We start from the raw sequence: 18,788 nt of genomic DNA on the forward strand, positions 1-18,788 counted from the left end.
TGCCCCACCATGCCTCATTCCCACTTACTGTGAAGTGGGAGGTCTTTCACATTTAGGGTGAGGGTTGTTTTTCTTTCTCCTTCTCTCTCAGGGTCCCTGCTATCCCTCCCTATAGTCCAGCCTTATATTACTCAGGATTAGAAGGGCATCATAAAAACATTAATTCAGAAAAAGAATGTTATGTGATATAAACGCATATTAACATGGAACATGCTTTTCTCCTTCTCTCTAGGTTTTATTTTATGTCACCCATGGTCAACAATTGGCTTTTTTTCCCCAATAATATTCCTAAGATAAGATCACATACTTGACTTCATTTTCCCTACTTCTTTTCCCTTAAAGTTACTTTAAGTATTGTTTATAATAAAAGGCAAACATATAACCAAACAGCTTAATGAAAATTAAACCTAATGTCTGCTATATTTACATTTAAATTGCAGAGAAATAAGTACGTGGAAGCTATCTCCATCATCAACAGCAGTTGCTAGGCCTATAAAATATTTGTGCATGTAGAGACTACTGAAGAGCAATAAGTTTCAGTTTCCTTCCCTCTCTTCCTCCATCCTGACCTTGTCTACATCCTTAGCGACCAGATAAAATCAAGCTCAGACTCTGAAGGACATTTGATCAGTAGATTACACACAATCAAAAATATCAACTTTTATTTTAAAATGTTAAATTTACTACAAGCTGATCAGGAAAGGTCAAATATGACTTCTTCAAACATGCAATATTTGAAATTGGAAAAATTTGGCTTATAGCTAATAATTTTTAAGTTGTAAGAGCATTTCATGAAGATGTTGCCTGTTTCAAATACTCAATAAGATCTTCTCTCTCACTCTTCTTTTTAAGACCAGCAAAGACCATTTTAGTTCCAGGGATATATTTCTTTGGGTTCTCCAAATATTCCATCAGAGTCTCCTCTCCCCAGATAACACCTATGAAGGTGAAAATAAGTTTTAAGTTTGTGAAGTTACATTTGTAAGGTTTACTTTCTGATGTGACCCACATTTGTGAACAAAAGATTACTCTTGGACTCAGTAGGAAGGTTATTACAACTGAGAATACTTAGTTTCTGACCTACAAGAAAATTCCAAAATTAGTCTTCGGTGATCTACTCTTAGGCTTCTTCGTAGAAATCCAAGGCTGTTTAAGATTATCTAAGGTACACCAATGAACTACCAACCCAGACATGTTGGGCCTAAGCAGTATGCCATCCTCCTAGAATCACAGAGAATTCCTTCTATCTTAGAGATCAATTAACCCAAATCCTCATTTTGCAGATGAGTAAATGATGACCCAAAGAGAGGATAATAACTTACCCTAAGATGACAAGGCTACATAGAGTAAAGAACTGGTGACTAGTAACTTATATTTCCATGTTTTTTTGTTTGTCTTTTTCCCAATCACACCAAGCTGCCTCTGTCAGGATCTCTATCAAAAACCTATGATTTCAGGAATCCAGTTTTACAATGAGAGAGAGAGAGGTTGCATCTAACGTTTCTCCTTTCTAAAGCCAGTTGAAAAGAACATGAACAAAGAGAAACAGAAATGCCAGTTCCACTTTCAATAAAATTTATGAGTGAGTGCCTCTACCACCAAACTTGATACAATTAGAAGACTACCAAGGACATAAAACCTGGACCAGAGTGAGAGGACACTTTTCACTAATTTCGAAAGAAGAGAAAAGTTCTCCAAAATAGGTGACAAATCCTGAGGGGCAGAGTCATAACCCTCTGTTTGGCCCAAAAAGAGTAGAGTACATATTTGCTGGCTGCAAAAGTCTCCCTAAATTCAATTTGATACCATGGAGGGCCAGGGGAGCCAGGAGTAAAGAAGAAAACACATCTTTAAAAGAAAGATTCTACCTTGTTATAGGATAAAAGAGAAACTTGAGGTGTTGGATAACCCTGGAGCTGCCAGCCTTTGTCAGCTGAAGAGCCAAATAACCCCGCAGCAAACATACACACATACATGTAGCTCTAACACCTAACTGTGGGTGAGGAAGATCTTATAACCAACTGGAACACTCAGACCCTCACTCTTACTGTCCTTCTGCAAATAACCAATCAAGGAAAAATTGTCCTAATCAAAAGATGAGTAGTAATCAGAAAGGAATCACCATGGAAGAGTACTGAAAACACACACACACAACATACACACACACAGCAGAAAGGAATATAAAAAAAAGTTAAATGAAATATACACAACAGAAATTATATACACTAAGCAGAAAAAATCAGGAGCACATTCCCATGGATTCAGAAAAGGTCTTTATTATTTGTAATGAGGTGGATGGACTTAGAGTCTGTCATACAGAGTGAAGTAAGTCAGAAAGAGAAAAACAAATACCGTATGCTAAAGCACATATATGGAATCTAAACAAACAGTACTGGGACCTCCCCTGTGGCACAGTGGTTAAGAATCCGCCTGCCAATGCAGGGACACAGGCCCTAGCCCGGGAATATCCCACCTGCCGCAGAGCAACTAAGCCCATGCACCACAACTACTGAGCCTGTGCTCTAGAGCTTGTGAGACACAACTACTCAGCCCACGTGCCACAGCTACTGAAGCCTCTGTGCCTACAGCCCATGCTCCACAACAAGAGAAGCCACTGCAACGAGAAGCCAGTGCACTGCAACAAAGAGTAGCCCCCACTCAGTGCAACTAGAAAAAGCCGGCGCAGAACAACAAGGACCCAAATCAGCCAAAAATAAATAAATAAATAAAATTTAAAAAAATAAATAAACTTATTTTTTAAAAATAAATAAATTTATTTTTGAAAAATTAATTTATTTTTAAAAAATAAATAAATAGGGCTTCCCTGGTGGCGCAGTGGTTGGGAGTCTGCCTGCCAATGCAAGGGGCACGGGTTCGAGCCCTGGTCTGGGAAGATCCCACATGCCGCGGAGCAACTAGGCCCGTGAGCCACAGCTACTGAGCCTGCGCGTCTGGAGCCTGTGCTCCGCAACAAGAGAGGCTGCGACAGTGAGAGGCCCGCGCACTGCGATGAAGAGTGGCCCCTGCTCGCCGCAACTAGAGAAAGCCCTCACACAGAAACGAAGACCCAACACAGCCAAAACTAACTAAATAAATAAATAAAAATTAAAAATAAATAAATAAATATGGGAACCTTTAAGATGACGGAGGAGTAAAACGTGGAGATCACCTTCCTCCCCACAAATACATCAAAAATACACCTACATGTGGAACAGCACCTACAGAACACCTACTGAATGCTGGTAGAAGACCTCAGACTTCCCAAAAGGCAAGAAACTCCCCACACACCTGGGTAGGGCAAAAGAAAAAAGAAAAAACAGAGACAAAAGAACAGGGACGGGACCTGCACCTCAGGGAGAGAGCTGTGAAGGAGGAAAGGTTTCCACACACTAGGAAGCCCCTTCACTGGCGGAGACGGGGGGTGGGCGGGGGGGAAGCTTCAGAGCCACGGAGGAGAGCGCAGCAACAGGGGTGCAGAGGGCAAAGCGGAGAGATTCCCACACAGAGAATCAGTGCTGACTAGCACTCACCAGCCTGAGAGTCTTGTCTGCTCACCAGCCGGGACAGGTGTGGGCTGGGAGCTGAGGCTCGGGCTTCAGAGGTCAGATCCCAGGGAGAGGACTGGGGTTGGCTGCGAGAACACAGCCTGAAGGAGGATAGTGCACCACGGCTAGCTGGGAGGGAGTCCAGGAAAACCTCTGGAGCTGCCTAAGAGGCAAGAGACCACTGTTTCGGGGTGCGCAAGGAAAGGGGATTCAGAGCACCGGCTAAACAAGCTCCAGTGACGGGCGCGAGCCGCGGCTATCAGCACAGACACCAGAGACGGGCATGAAATGCTAAGGCTGCTGCTGCAGCCACCAAGAAGCCTGTGTGCAAGCACAGGTCACTATCCACACTGCCCCTCCCGGGAGCCTGTGCAGTCTGCCACTGCCAGGGTCCCGTGACCCAGGGATCACTTCTTGAGGCAAGCACATGGCACGCCTCAGGCTGTAGCAATGTCACGCCAGCCTCTGCTGCCTCAGGCTCCCCCCGCATTCCATACCCCTCCCTCCCCCCGGCCTGAGGGAGCCAGAACCCCCTAATCAGCTGCTACTTTAACCCCATAATGTCTGAGCGGGAACAGATGCCCTCAGGCGACCTACATGCAGAGGCGGGGCCAAATCCAAAGCTGAACCCCAGGAGCTGTGCGAACAAGAAGACAAAGGGAAATTTCTCCCAGCAGCCTCAGGAGCAGCGGATTAAAGTTCCACAATCACCTTGATGTACCCTGCATCTGTGGAATACCTGAATAGACAAGGAATCATCCCAAAACTGAAGCGGTGGACTTTGGGAGCAACTATAGACTTGGGGTTTGCTTTCTGCATCTAATTTGTTTCTAGTTTTATGTTTATCTTAGTTTAGTATTTAGAGCTTATTATCATTGGTAGATTTGTTTATTGATTTGGTTGCTCTCTTCCTTTTTTGTTTTTATAAATATATATATATTTTTTCCTTTTTCTCTTTTTGTGAGTGTGTAACTGTATTCTTCTTTGCGTGATTGTCTCTGTATAGGTTTGCTTTTACCATTTGTCCTAGGGTTCTGCCTGTCTGGTTTTTCATCTTAGTATAGATTTTAGCGCTTGTTATGATTGGTGGGTTTGTTTTGTGGTTTGGTTTCTCTCTTCTTTCTTTTATTATTTTTTTAAATTTTTAATAATATTTTATATTTTAATAACTTTATTTTATTTTTTTATTTCTTTTTTTCTTTATTTCTTTCTTTCTTTTTCTCCCTTTTCTTCTGAGTCGTGTGGCTGACAAGGTCTTGGTGCTCTGGCCAGGTGTCAGGCCTGAGCCTCTGAGGTGGGAGAGCTGAGTTCAGGACATTGGTCTACCAGAGACCTCCCGGCCCTGTATAACATCAAACGGCCAAAGCTCACCCAGAGATCTCCAACCCAACGCTAAGACCCAGCTCCACTCAACAACCAGCAAGCTACAGTGCTGGACACCCTATGCCAACCAACTAGCAAGATAGGAACACAACCCCACCCATTAGCAGAGAGGCTGCCTAAAATCATAATAAGGTCACAGACACCCCAGAACACACCACCAGACATGGACGTGCCCACCAGAAAGACAGGATCCAGCCTCATCCACCAGAACACAGGCACCAGTCCCCTCCACCCGGAAGCCTACACAACCCACTGAACCAACCTTACCCACTGGGGGCAAACACCAAAAACAAGAGGAACTATGAACCTGCAGCCTGCAAAAAGGAGACCCCAAACACAGTAAGTTAAGCAAAATGGGAAGACAGAGAAATACACAGCAGATGAAGGAGCAAGGTAAAAACCCACCAGACCAAACAAATGAAGAGGAAATAGGAAGTTTACTTGAAAAAGAATTCAGAATAATGATGGTAAAGATGATCCAAAATCTTGGAAATAGAATGCAGAAAATACAAGAAACATTTAACAAGGAACTAGAAGAACAAAAGAGCAAACAAACAATGATGAACAACACAATAAATGAAATTAAAAATTCTCTAGAAGGAATCAATAGCAAGATAACTGAGGAAGAAGAACAGATAAGTGACTTGGAAGATAAAATAGTGCAAATAACTACCGCAGAGCAGAATAAAGAAAAAGGAATGAAAAGAATTGAGACAGTCTCAGAGACCTCTAGGACAACATTAAATGTAACAACATTCGAATTATAGGGGTCCCAGAAGAAGAAGAGAAAAACAAAGGGACTGAGAAAATATTTGAAGAGATTATATTTGAAAACTTCCCAAATATGGGAAGGGAAATAATCAAGTCCAGGAAGCACAGAGACTCCCATACAGGACAAATCCAAGGAGAAACACGCCAAGACACATATTAATCAAACTATCAAAAATTAAATACAAAGAAAACATATTAAAAGCAGCAAGGGAAAAACAACAAATAACATACAAGGGACTTCACATAAGGTTAACAGCTGAACTTTCAGCAGAAACTCTGCAAGCCAGAAGGGAGTGGCAGGACATAATGAAAGTGATGAAAGGGAAAAACCTACAACCAAGATTACTCTACCCAGCAAGGATCTCATTCAGATGCGACAGAGAAATTAAAAACTTTACAGACAAGCAAAAGCTAAGAGAATTCAGCACCACCAAACCAGCTTTACAACAAATGCTAAAGGAACTTCTCTAGGGAGGAAACACAAGAGAAGGAAAAGACCTACAATAACAAACCCAAAACAATTAAGAAAATGGTCATAGGAACATATATATCGATAACTACCAAAAATGTAAATGGATTAAATGCTCCAACCAAAAGACACAGACTGGCTAAATGGACACAAAAACAACACCTGTATAATGCTGTCTACAAGAGACCCACTTCAGACCTAGGGACACATACAGACTGAAAGTGAGGTGATGGAAAAAGATATTCCATGCAAATAGAAATCAAAAGAAAGCTAGAGTAGCAATTCTCGTATCAGACAAAATAGACTTTAAAAAAATACTATTATAAGAGACAAAGAAGGACACTACATAATGATCAAGGGATCAATCCAAGAAGATACAACAATTGTAAATATTTATGCACCCAACATAGGAACACCTCAATACATACGGCAAATGCTAACAGCCATAAAAGGGGAAACTGACATTAACACAACCATAGTAGGGGACTTTTAACACCCCACTTTCACCAAAGGACAGGTCATCCAAAATGAAAATAAATAAGGAAACACAGGCTTTAAATGATACATTAAACAAGATGGACTTAATTGATATTTATAGGACATTCCAGCCAAAAACAACAGAATACACTTTCTTCTCAAGGGCTCACGGAACATTCTCCAGGATAGATCATATCTTGGGTCACAAATCAACCCTTGGTAAATTTAAGAAAATTGAAATCATATCAAGTATCTTCTCTGACCACAATGCTATGAGACTAGATAACAATAACAGGAAAAGAACTGTAACAAATACAAACACATGGAGGCTAAACAATACACTACTAAGTAACCAAAAGATCACTGAAGAAATCCAAGAGGAAATCAAAAAACCTAGAAATAAATAACGATGGAAACACGATGACCCAGAACCTATAGGATGTAGCAAAAGTAGTTCTAAGAGGGAAGTTTACAGCAATACACTCCTACCTCAAGAAAGAAGAAGCATCTCAAATAAACAACCTAACCTTACACCTAAAGGAACTAGAGAAAGAAGAACAAAAAAACCCCAATGTCAGCAGAAGGAAAGAAATCATAAAGATCAGATCAAAAAGAAATAAAAAAGAAATGAAGGAAATGATAGCAAAGATCAGTAAAACTAAAAGCTGGTTCTTTGAGAGGATAAACAAAATTGATAAACCACTAGCAAGACTCATCAAGAAAGAAAGGGAGAAGAGTCAAATCAACAGAATTAGAAAATGAAAAAGGAGGGAGGAACCAAGATGGCAGAGTAGAAGGACGTGCTCTCACTCCCTCTTGCGAGAACACCAGAATCACAACGAGCTGCTGGACAATCATTGACAGGAAGACACTGGAACACACCAAAAAAGATACCCCACATCCAAAGACAAAGGAGAAGCCACAATGAGACGGTAGGCGGCGCACAATCAGAGTAAAATCAAATCCCATAACTGGTGGGTGGGTGACTCACAGACCAGCGAAAACTTATACCACAGAAGTCCACCCACTGGAGTGAAGGTTCTGAGCCCCACCTGAGGCTTCGCAACCTGGGGGTGTGGCAATGGGAGGAGGATTTCATAGAGAATCAGACTTTGAAGGCTAGTGGGAATTGATTGCAGGACTTTGACAGGACTGGGGGAAACGGAGACCCCACTCTGGGAAGGCACACACAAAATAGTGTGTGCATCGGGACCCAGGGGAAGGAGCATTGACCCCGGGGGAGATTGAACCAGACCTACCTGCTAGTATTGGAGGGTCTCCTGCAGAGGCGGGGGGTGGCTCTGTTTCACCGTGGGACAAGGACACTGGCGGCAGAAGTTCTGGGAAGTACTCCTTGGCGTGAGCCCTCCCAGAGTCTGTCATTAGCCCCACTAAAGAGCCCAGGTAGGCTCCAGTGTTGGGTTGCCTCAGGCAAAACAACCAACAGGGAGGGAACCCAGCCCCACCCATCAACAGTCAAGTGGATTAAAGTTTTACTGAGCTCTGACCACCACAGCAACAGTCAGCTCTACCCACCACCAGAGCCTCCCATCAAGCCTCTTAGATAGCCTCAACCACCAGTGGGCAGACAGCAGAAGCAAGAAAAACTACAATCCTGCAGCCTGTGGAACAAAAACCACATTCACAGAAAGACAGACAAGATGAAAAGGCAGAGGGCTATGTACCAGATGAAGGAACAAGATAAAACCCCAAAAAAACAACTAAATGAAGTGGAGATAGGCAGCCTTCCAGAAAAAGAATTCAGAATAATGATAGTGAAGATGATCCAGGACCTCGGAATAAGAATGGAGGCAAAGAGCGAGAAGATGCAAGAAATGTTTAACAAAGACCTAGAAGAATTAAAGAACAAACAAAGAGAGATGACCAATACAATAACTGAAATGAAAACTACACTAGAAGGAATCAATAGCAGAATAACTGAGGCAGAAGAACAGATAAGTGACCTGGAAGACAGAATGGTGGAATTCACTGCTGCGGAACAGACTACATAAAAAAGAATGAAAAGACATGAAGACAGCCTAAGAGACCTCTGGGACAACATTAAATGCAACAACATTCCCATTATAGGGATCCCAGAAGGAGAAGAGAGAGAGAAAGGATCAGAGAAAATATTTGAAGAGATTATAGTCGAAAAATTCCCTAACATGGGAAAGGAAATAGCCACCCAAGTCCAGGAAGTGCAGAGAGTCCCATACAAGATAAACCCAAGGAGAAACACGCCAAGACACATATTAATCAAACTGGCAAAAATTAAAGACAAAGAAAAATTATTGAAAGCAGCAAGGGAAAAATGACAAATAACATACAAGGGAACTCCCATAAGGTTAACAGCTGATTTCTCAGCACAAACTCTGCAAGCCAGAAGGGAGTGGCATGATATACTTAAAGTGATGAAAGGGAAGAACCTACAACCAAGATTACTCTACCCAGCAAGGATCTCATTCAGATTTGATGGAGAAATCAAAAGCTTTACAGACAAGCAAAAGCTAAGAGAAATCAGCACCACCAAACCAGCTCTAGAACAAATGCTAAAGGAACTTCTCTAAGTGGGAAACACAAGAGAAGAAAAGGACCTACAAACACAAACCCAAAACAATTAAGAAAATGGTCATAGGAACATACATATCGATAATTACGTTAAACATGAATGGATTAAATGCTCCAACCAAAAGACACAGGCTTGCTGAATAGACACAAAAACAAGACCCATATAGATGCTGTCTACAAGAGACCCACTTCAGACCTAGGGACACATACAGACTGAAAGTGAGGGGATGGAAAAAGATATTCCATGCAAATGGAAATCAAAAGAAAGCTGGAGTAGCAATACTCATATCAGATAAACTAGACTTTAAAATAAAGAATGTTACAAGAGACAAGGAAGGACACTACATAATGATCAAGGGATCAATCCAAGAAGAAGATATAACAATTATAAATATATATGCACCCAACATAGGAGCACCTCAATACATAAGGCAACTGCTAACAGCTATAAAAGAGGAAATCGACAGTAACACAGTAATAGTGGGGGACTTTAACACCTCACTTACACCAATGGACAGATCATCCAAAATGAAAATAAATAAGGAAACAGAAGCTTTAAATGACACAATAGACCAGATAGATTTAATTGATATTTATAGGACATTCCATCCAAAAACAGCAGATTACACTTTCTTCTCAAGTGCACACGGAACATTCTCCAGAATAGATCACATCTTGGGTCACAAATCAAGCCTCAGTAAATTTAAGAAAATTGAAATCATATCAAGCGTCTTTTCTGACCACAAAGCTATGAGATTAGAAATGAATTACAGGGAAAATAACGTAAAAAACACAAACACATGAAGGCTAAACAATACGTTCCTTAATAACCAAGAGATCATTGAAGAAATCAAAGAGGAAATGAAAAAATACCTAGACACAAATGACAATGAAAACACGATGATCCAAAACCTATGGGATGCAGCAAAAGCAGTTCTAAGAGGGAAGTGTATAGCTATACAAGCCTACCTAAAGAAACAAGAAAAATCTCAAGTAAACAATCTAACCTTACACCTAAAGGAACTAGAGAAAGAAGAACAAACAAAACACAAAGTTAGCAGAAGGAAAGAAATCATAAAGATCAGAGCAGAAATAAATGAAATAGAAACAAAGAAAACAATAGCAAAGATCAATAAAACTAAAAGCTGGTTCTCTGAGAAGATAAACAAAATTGATAAGCCATTATCCAGACTCATCAAGAAAAAGAGGGAGAGGACTCAAATCAATAAAATTAGAAATGAAAAAGGAGAAGTTACAACAGACACTGCAGAAATACAAAGCATCCTAAGAGACTACTACAAGCAACTCTATGCCAATAAAATGGACACCCTGGAAGACATGGACAAATTCTTAGAAAGGCACAACCTTCCGAGACTGAACCAGGAAGAAATAGAAAATATAAACAGACCAATCACAAGCACTGAAATTGAAACTGTGATTAAAAATCTTCCAAAAAACAAAAGCCCAGGACCAGATGGCTTCACAGGCGAATTATATCAAACATTCAGAGAAGACCTAACACCTATCCTTCTCAAACTCTTCCAAAGTATAGCAGAGGGAGGAACACTCCCAAACTCATTCTACAAGGCCACCATCACCCTGAGACCAAAACCAGACAAAGATGTCACAAAAAAAGAAAACTACAGGCCAGTATCACTGATGGAACATAGATGTAAAAATCCTCAACAAAATAGTAGCAAACACAATCCAACAACACATTAAAAGGATCATACACCATGATCAAGTGGGATTTATGCCAGGAATGCAAGGATTCTTCAGTGTATGCTAATCAATGTGATAAACCATATTAACAAATTGAAGGAGAAAAACCATATGATCATCTCAGTAGATGCAGAAAAAGCTTTCGACAAAATTCTACACCCATTTATGATAAAAACCCTCCAGAGAGTAGGCATAGAGGGAACTTACCTCAACATAATAAAGGCCATATATGACAAACCCACAGCCAACATCATTCTCAATGGTGAAAAATTGAAACCATTTCTACTAAGATCAGGAACAAGACAAGGTTGCCCACTCTCACCACTATAATTCAACATAGTTTTGGAAGTTTTAGCCACAGCAATCAGAGAAGAAAAAGAAATTAAAGGAATCCAAATCAGAAAAGAAAAGTAAAACTGTCACTGTTTGCAGATGACATGATACTATACAAGGAGAATCCTAACAATGCTACCAGAAAACTACTAGAGCTAATCAATGAATTTGGTAAAGTAGCAGGATACAAAATTAATGCACAGAAATCTTTTGCATTCCTATACACTAATGATAAAAAATCTGAAAGAGAAATTATGGAAACACTCCCATTTACCACTGCAACAAAAAGAATAAAATACCTAGGAATAAACCTACCTAGGGAGACAAAAGACCTGTATGCAGAAAACTATAAGACACTGATGAAAGAAATTAAAGATGATCCAAACAGATGGAGAGATATACCATGTTCTTGGATTTGAAGAATCAATATTGTGAAAATGACTATACTACCCAAAGCAATCTACAGATTCAATGCAATCCCTATCAAATTACCAATGGCATTTTTTACGGAACTAGAACAAATCATCTCAAAATTTGTATGGAGACACAAAAGACCCCGAAAAGCCAAAGCAGTCTAGAGGGGAAAAAACGGAGCTGGAGGAATCAGACTCCCTGACTTCAGACTATACTACAAAGCTACAGTAATCAAGACAATATGGTACTGGCACAAAAACAGAAACATAGATCAAGAGACCAGGAAAGAAAGCCCAGAGGTAAACCCACGCACCTATGGTCAACTAATCTATGACAAAGGAGGCAAAGATATACAATGGAGAAAGGACAGTCTCTTCAATAAGTGGTTCTGGCAAAACTGGACAGCTACATGTAAAAGAATGAAAATAGAACACTCCCTAACATTATATACAAGAATAAACTCAAAATGGATTAAAGACCTAAATGTAAGGCCAGACACTATAAAACTCTTAGAGGAAAACATAGGCAGAACACTCTATGACATAAATCACAGTAGGATCCCTTTTGACCCACCTCCTAGAGAATTGGAAATAAAAATAAAAATAGGGGCTTCCCTGGTGGCGTAGTGGTAGAGAATCTGCCGGCCAATGCAGGGGACACGGGTTTGAGCTCTGGTCTCGGAATAATTCACATGCCACAGAGTGGCTGGGCCTGTGAGCCACAATTACTGAGTCTGCCCGTCTGGAGCCTGTGCTCCGCAACAAGAGAGGCTGCGATAGTGAGAGGCCCGTGCACCGCGATGAAGAGTGGCCCCCGCTTGCCACAACTAGAGAAAGCCCTCGCACAGAAACGAAGATCCAACACAGCCATAAATTAATTAATTAATTAATTAATTTTTAAAAAATAAATAAATAAAAATAAATAGGACCTAATGAAACTTAAAAGCTTTTTTGCACAGCAAAGGAAACCATAAACAAGACGAAAAGACAACCCTCAGAATGGGAGAAAATATTTGCAAACGAAGCAACTACAAAGGATTAATCTCCAAAATATATAAGTAGCTCATGCAGCTCAATATCAAAAAAAGAAACAACCCAATCCAAAAATGGGCAGAAGACCTAAATAGACATTTCTCCAAAGAAGATATACAGATTTCCAACAAACATATGAAAGGATGCTCAACATCATTAATCATTAGAGAAATGTAAATCAAAACTACAATGCGATATCATCTCACACCGGTCAGAACGGCCATCATCAAAAAATCTACAAACAATAAATGCTGGAGAGGGTGTGGAGAAAAGGGAACCCTCATACACTGTGGGTGGGAATGTAAATTGATACAGTCACTATGGAGAACAGTAGGAAGGTTCCTTAAAAAACTAAAAATAGAACTACCATATGACCCAGCAATCCCACTACTGGGCATATACTCTGAGAAAACCATAATTCAAAAAGAGTCATGTATCACAATATTCACTGTAGCTCTATTTACAATAGCCAGGACATGGAAGCAACCTAAGTGTCCATCGATAGATGAATGGATAAAGAAGATGTGGCACATATATACAATGGAATATTACTCAGCCATAAAAAGAAACGAAACTGAGTTATTGTAGTGAGGTGGATGGACCTAGAGTCTGTCATACAGAGTGAAGTAAGTCAGAAAGAGAAAAACAAATACCGTGTGCTAACACATATATACGTAAAAAAAAAAAAAAAAAAATGGTCATGAAGAACCTAGGGGCAAGATGGGAATAAAGACGCAGACCTACTAGAGAATGGACTTGAGGACACGGGGAGGGGGAAGGGTAAGCTGGGACAAAGTGAGAGAGTGGTAGTGTATATATGGACATATATACACTACCAAATGTAAAATAGATAGCTAGTGGGGAGCAGTCGCATAGCACAGGGAGATCAGCTCGGTGCTTTGTGACCAGCTAGAAGGGTGGGATAGGGAGGGTGGGAGGGAGGGAGACGCAAGAGGGAAGAGATATGGGGATATATGTATATGTATAGCTGATTCACTTTGTTAAAAAGCAGAAACTAACACACCATTGTAAAGCAATTATACTCCAATAAAAATGTTAAGAAAAAAAAAAAAAGTCCTGAATCTGCCAATTGGAAGAACACATGTCCCAGGAAAATCTGAAACAGATAAACCAAGGCTTATACACAGCCTAGTAAATTACTAAATTTCAATACGAAGTTTACTGAAACTTAGGGGGAAAAGAGTAAAATAAAAATAAAACCAAGTAACTTATAATGGAAAACAATCAGCCTGGCTTCAGATTTCTCCAAAGAAAAATTCAACATGAAGCATACGAAATCCTGAGGAATTAAAAGTATCATCCAATCATTTTACGTCTAGCCAAACAATTCAAGTGTAATGGGAATCCATTGATCTTTTCAAACGTCAAGAACTGGGGTAATATGGTTCCAGTAATTCTTTCTTGGCCTAACTACTGATAGATAATCTTCTACCAACCAAAAAATAAATATAGACACTGTGGTAAAAGCTGGGAATAAGCACTAATACAATCTAAATGTAGGACAATGTTAAAGCAACTGTGGTAATTATAGTTACATAGGATATAAATTATATGTATCATGTCAAAGCAGAAATAACAACATAAGTAGCTCAGTTAAGAGTATGAAAAAATTGGAGGTTGTATAACCACTTTGATTCTCTCATCCTTCAGAGTGAAGAACAGACAGATATTGCTTAAAGTATTTAAATAAAATAATAGAGGCATACAATATAACTTAAAGTATGAATACAGCCACTAAAATTATAAAGAATAATACTACCATATAAAATTAGTTGGTAAAGGGAAAGGAATAGGGGAGGATAGGGAGACATGAATATACATAATTTCCTATCACTCATACTGGGAAGTATCCTTTTGAACTATCTGAATTTTCATATAATATAAATAGATTTCAAAATATTTTTTAAATTATTAGTACATTTATAATTTTATGTGTCCTACTGCTTATTTTAACAGATCTGACATGACAAAAGGAAAATGATAAAAATTAATAATAATAATAAGTTAGTTCAGCGAATATGTTAACCCCATGATATGATTTCATTAAAGGCCGAAGAAGACCTGAGTCTGAATCTTAGTCATATCACTTGTTAGCACACAACCCTGGGCAAATCATGAGTTAATTCAATTTGTTTCAATTATCATTGCCCCCAAAATGCAAACGGCATATAGTTATTCAATAATATGTATAAAGTACTAGTCTCAAAAGAAAAATTGTATCCATTTACTGATGTTTAAAAAAAAAAAACAATAAAGATGCTCAACATCACTATCTTTAGGGAAATGCAAACCAAAACCACAAGGGGATATCACTTCACACCCATTAGGAAAGCTATTATCAACAAACAAACAAAAAACAAAATAAGTGTTATCTGAGATGTGGAGAACTTGGAATCCTTACGTATTGCTGGTGGGAACATAAAATGATAGAGCCCTTATGGAAAATGGTACAGCTATTTCTCAAAAAATTAAACTCAGAATTTTCATATGATTCAGCAATTCCACTTCTGGGTATTACACCCAAAGGAAGTGAAAGCAGGAACATGAACAAATATTTATATCCCATGTTTATAGCATCATTATTCATAATAGCCAAAATTGGAAGTAACCAGAGTGTCCACTGATTGATAAACAAAATGTGGTATATACATACAATGGAATATCATTTAGCCTTTAAATGGATGGAAATTATGACACATGGTACAACATGAATAAACCCTAAAGACATTATGCTACATGAAATAAGCTAGTCACAAGAAGACAAATACTATGTGACTACATTTATATGAGGTACCTAGAGTAGTCAAATTCAGAGACAAAATAGAATGGGGGATTCCAGGGCCTGTTTAATGGGTACAGAGTTTCAGTTTGGGAAGATAAAAAACTTCTGGAGATGGATGGTGGTGATGGTTGCAGAACAATGTGAATGTGCTTAACGCTACAGAACTGTACACTTAAAAATGGTTAAAATGGTAAATGTTATGTTATACATATTTAGCTACAATTTTTTAAAACCACACAATATAAAATTATTGCCACAATCATGAATTTTGTAAAACTATACTCTAAGCAAGTCATATGGAACAATCTTCTTTAAAATATGAGAATTTCCTTATTCTTTTGAAAACTAAAATGGTGTAATTATTTCCAACAGAAAGACCATACATGGAAAATAAACTATGGTTGACAGTTTTCCAGAATTTGTATTAAAACTGAACTACTGACTTCTTGGCTCTTCTTATCAAGTCTGTCTTTGATCAAGCTGTCCTAAAGTATTTTTTAAATCTTTATTTATTCTAAATAATATTATTTTAAAACCCTGTTCAATTAACTTAGTAAGCTACTTACATTATTTTTTCCAGCTTTACTGAGATATAATTGATATATAACATTCTATAAATTTAAGGTGTACAATATGTTAATTTGATACACTTATATATTGCAAAATCATTACCACCATAGCATTAGCAGAAACCTCCATCCCATCACATAATTACCATTTCTTCTCTGTAGTGAGAACATTTAAGATATACTCTCTTAGCAACTTTCAAGTATATAATACAGTATTATTAGCTATAATCACCATGTTATACATCAGATACCCAGAACTTGTTAATCCTATAGCTGGAAGTTTGTACCCTTTGACCAATATCTCCTCATTACCCTAACTCCCCACCCTTGGTCACTACCCCTCTACTTTCTATTTTTCTAAGCTTGGCTCTTTTAGATTCCACATATAAGTGGTATTATACAGTATTTGTCTTTCTCTGTCTGACTTACTTCACTTAGCATAATGCCCTCAACGTTCATCCAAGTTGTTGTAAATAGCAGGATTTCTTTCTTTCTCATGGTTGAATAATATTCTATTGTGTATATACAGTACATCTTCTTTATTCATTCACCCACTGATGGACTCTTAGGATATTTCAATATCTTGGCTATTGTAAATAATGCTGTAATGAACATGGTGGTGCAGATATCTCTTCAAGATTCTGTTTTCATTTCCTTTGAATATATACCCAGAAGTGGGATTACTGGATCATATGGTAGGTCTATTTTTAACTTTTTGAGGAAACTACACATTTTTTCCACAGTGGCTTACCAATTTGCATTCCCACCAACAGTGTAAAAGGGTTCCCTTTCCTCCACATCCTTCCCAATAATTGCTATTTCCTGTCTTTTGATAAAAGCCATTCTAACAGGTGTAAAGTGATAATCTCATTTTCATTGCCGTGATTATTAGTAATGATGTGCACCTTTTCATGTATCTGTTGGCCATCTATATGTCTTCTTTGGAAAAATGTCTATTCAGTTCCTCTGTACATTTTTTAATCTGGTTGGTTTTTTCTCTATTGAGTTGTATGAGTTCTTTATATATTTTAGATATTTACCCCTTATCAGATATATGATTTGCAAATATGTTCTCCCATTCAGTAGGTTGCCTTTTAATTTTGTTGACTGTTTCTTTTGATGTGCAGAACCTTTTTAGTTTAATATAGTCCCATTTATTTATTTTTGCTTTTGTTGTTTGTGCTTTTGGTGTCATATCCAAAAAATCACTGTCAAGACCAATGTCAAGGAACTTTTCCCTATGTTTTCTTCTAGAGGTTTTATGGTTTCTGGTCTTGTGTTTAAATCTTTAATCCATTTCAAATTAATTTTTGTCAGTGGTGAACAATAAGAGTCTAATTTCATTCTGCTACTTATTATTCTTATTTCATTAGTAGAACTAACAAATAATAATATTATATCCCCAAATAAGTCATAAATATTAATTAAACAATCTGACTCAGGGAAATTTTATTTCTAATTATTAAATAATGCTAAAGCCAAGCCATATACAGCCTTTTATCTTTGATAAAAACCTATAATAAAAGATATATTTGTAATAAGCTTTAATATGATTTTAAATCAATGTTAATAAGCAAAAGTCTTTAAAATATCGGCAGCTAGAGGGACAAACATTAGGTTATAACTGTTCTAAAAATCAGGACTTCAAAAGTTGACTGCTCTTATAATAGGATAATAAAATAATAAAATGACACTATAGAAAAATATTACTTTAAAAGTTAAAGAGCCATATAAATGCACACAATAAATGCAAGTTTAAGACTGATTTATTCAATAGTCTATCAATTGTAAATCCTACTACAATAAATGCAATTCCATTCTCATACTAACTGCCTGGAGTTAGCACAGACCCCAAAGTCCACAACAAGACTGCCTCACTTCAGACACCAGTGGCAAGTTCAGGGTCCCCAGTCCATCCAAACTTCTAACCAACTGACTATAAATTTAAGGGTTCCCAGGACTCCCTTAGGTTTTATAATTCGCAAGAACAACTCACAGAACTCAGGAAAGCACTACTTAAAAATTACAGTTTTACTATAAAGGATACAAATCAGTACCAGCCAAATGAAGAGACCCAGATGGTGAGGTCTGGGAAAGTCACAAACACAGAGGTTCCTGGCCCCGGCCCTGTAGAATCATGACTCATCCCCCTCCAGTACATTGATGTGTTTACCAACCAGGAAGCTCAAGTAGAGCTTTCAGTTGAAAGTGGCCAGAGTTTTTATTGGGGTTTCATTACATAGGCATGATTGATTGAATCACTAGCCATGTGCTTGAACTTAATCTCCAGCCCCTGTCCTCTATCCTTGGAGGTCAGATTGATATCACCTAGCCCAAAGCCCCAATTCTCTAATTACATGGTTGGCCTTTCCAGCTTGCCCAGTCCCCATCCTGAAACTATCAAGGAGCCTACCACAAGTCATCTCATTAGCATAAACACAGGCTGTAGTCCCAGAACCCAACCCTGAGTAACAAAGATGCTCCTATCACTGGGAAATTCCAAGGTTTCAGAGATCCCTCCCAGGAACCTGAGACAAAGACCAGACAATTCCTTTCTTTTTTTTTTTTTTTTTTTTTATATTATTTATTTATTTTTGGCTGTGTTGGGTCTTCGTTTCTGTACGAGGGCTTTCTCTAGTTGCAGCAAGTGGGGGCCACTCTTCATCGCGGTGCGCGGGCCTCTCACGTTGCAGAGCACAGGTT

General features: G+C 38.5%; 1 protein-coding gene across 1 annotated transcript in view; it reads right to left on the reverse strand.

The window, feature by feature from the left end:
• Positions 1-645: 645 nt before the first annotated feature.
• Positions 646-18,788, reverse strand: part of LOC118898515 (cytochrome c 2) — a 28,210-nt gene continuing 10,067 nt past the window's right edge. Inside the window, exon 3 of the mRNA XM_036858973.1 lies at positions 646-938. Within this exon, the coding sequence (XP_036714868.1) occupies positions 790-938 (149 nt within the window). The 3' untranslated portion in view covers positions 646-789. The remainder of the gene's footprint in view (positions 939-18,788) is intronic.

Source organism: Balaenoptera musculus, chromosome 7, assembly GCF_009873245.2.
Source record: "Balaenoptera musculus isolate JJ_BM4_2016_0621 chromosome 7, mBalMus1.pri.v3, whole genome shotgun sequence".
In the NCBI taxonomy this organism is placed as follows: domain Eukaryota; kingdom Metazoa; phylum Chordata; class Mammalia; order Artiodactyla; family Balaenopteridae; genus Balaenoptera; species Balaenoptera musculus.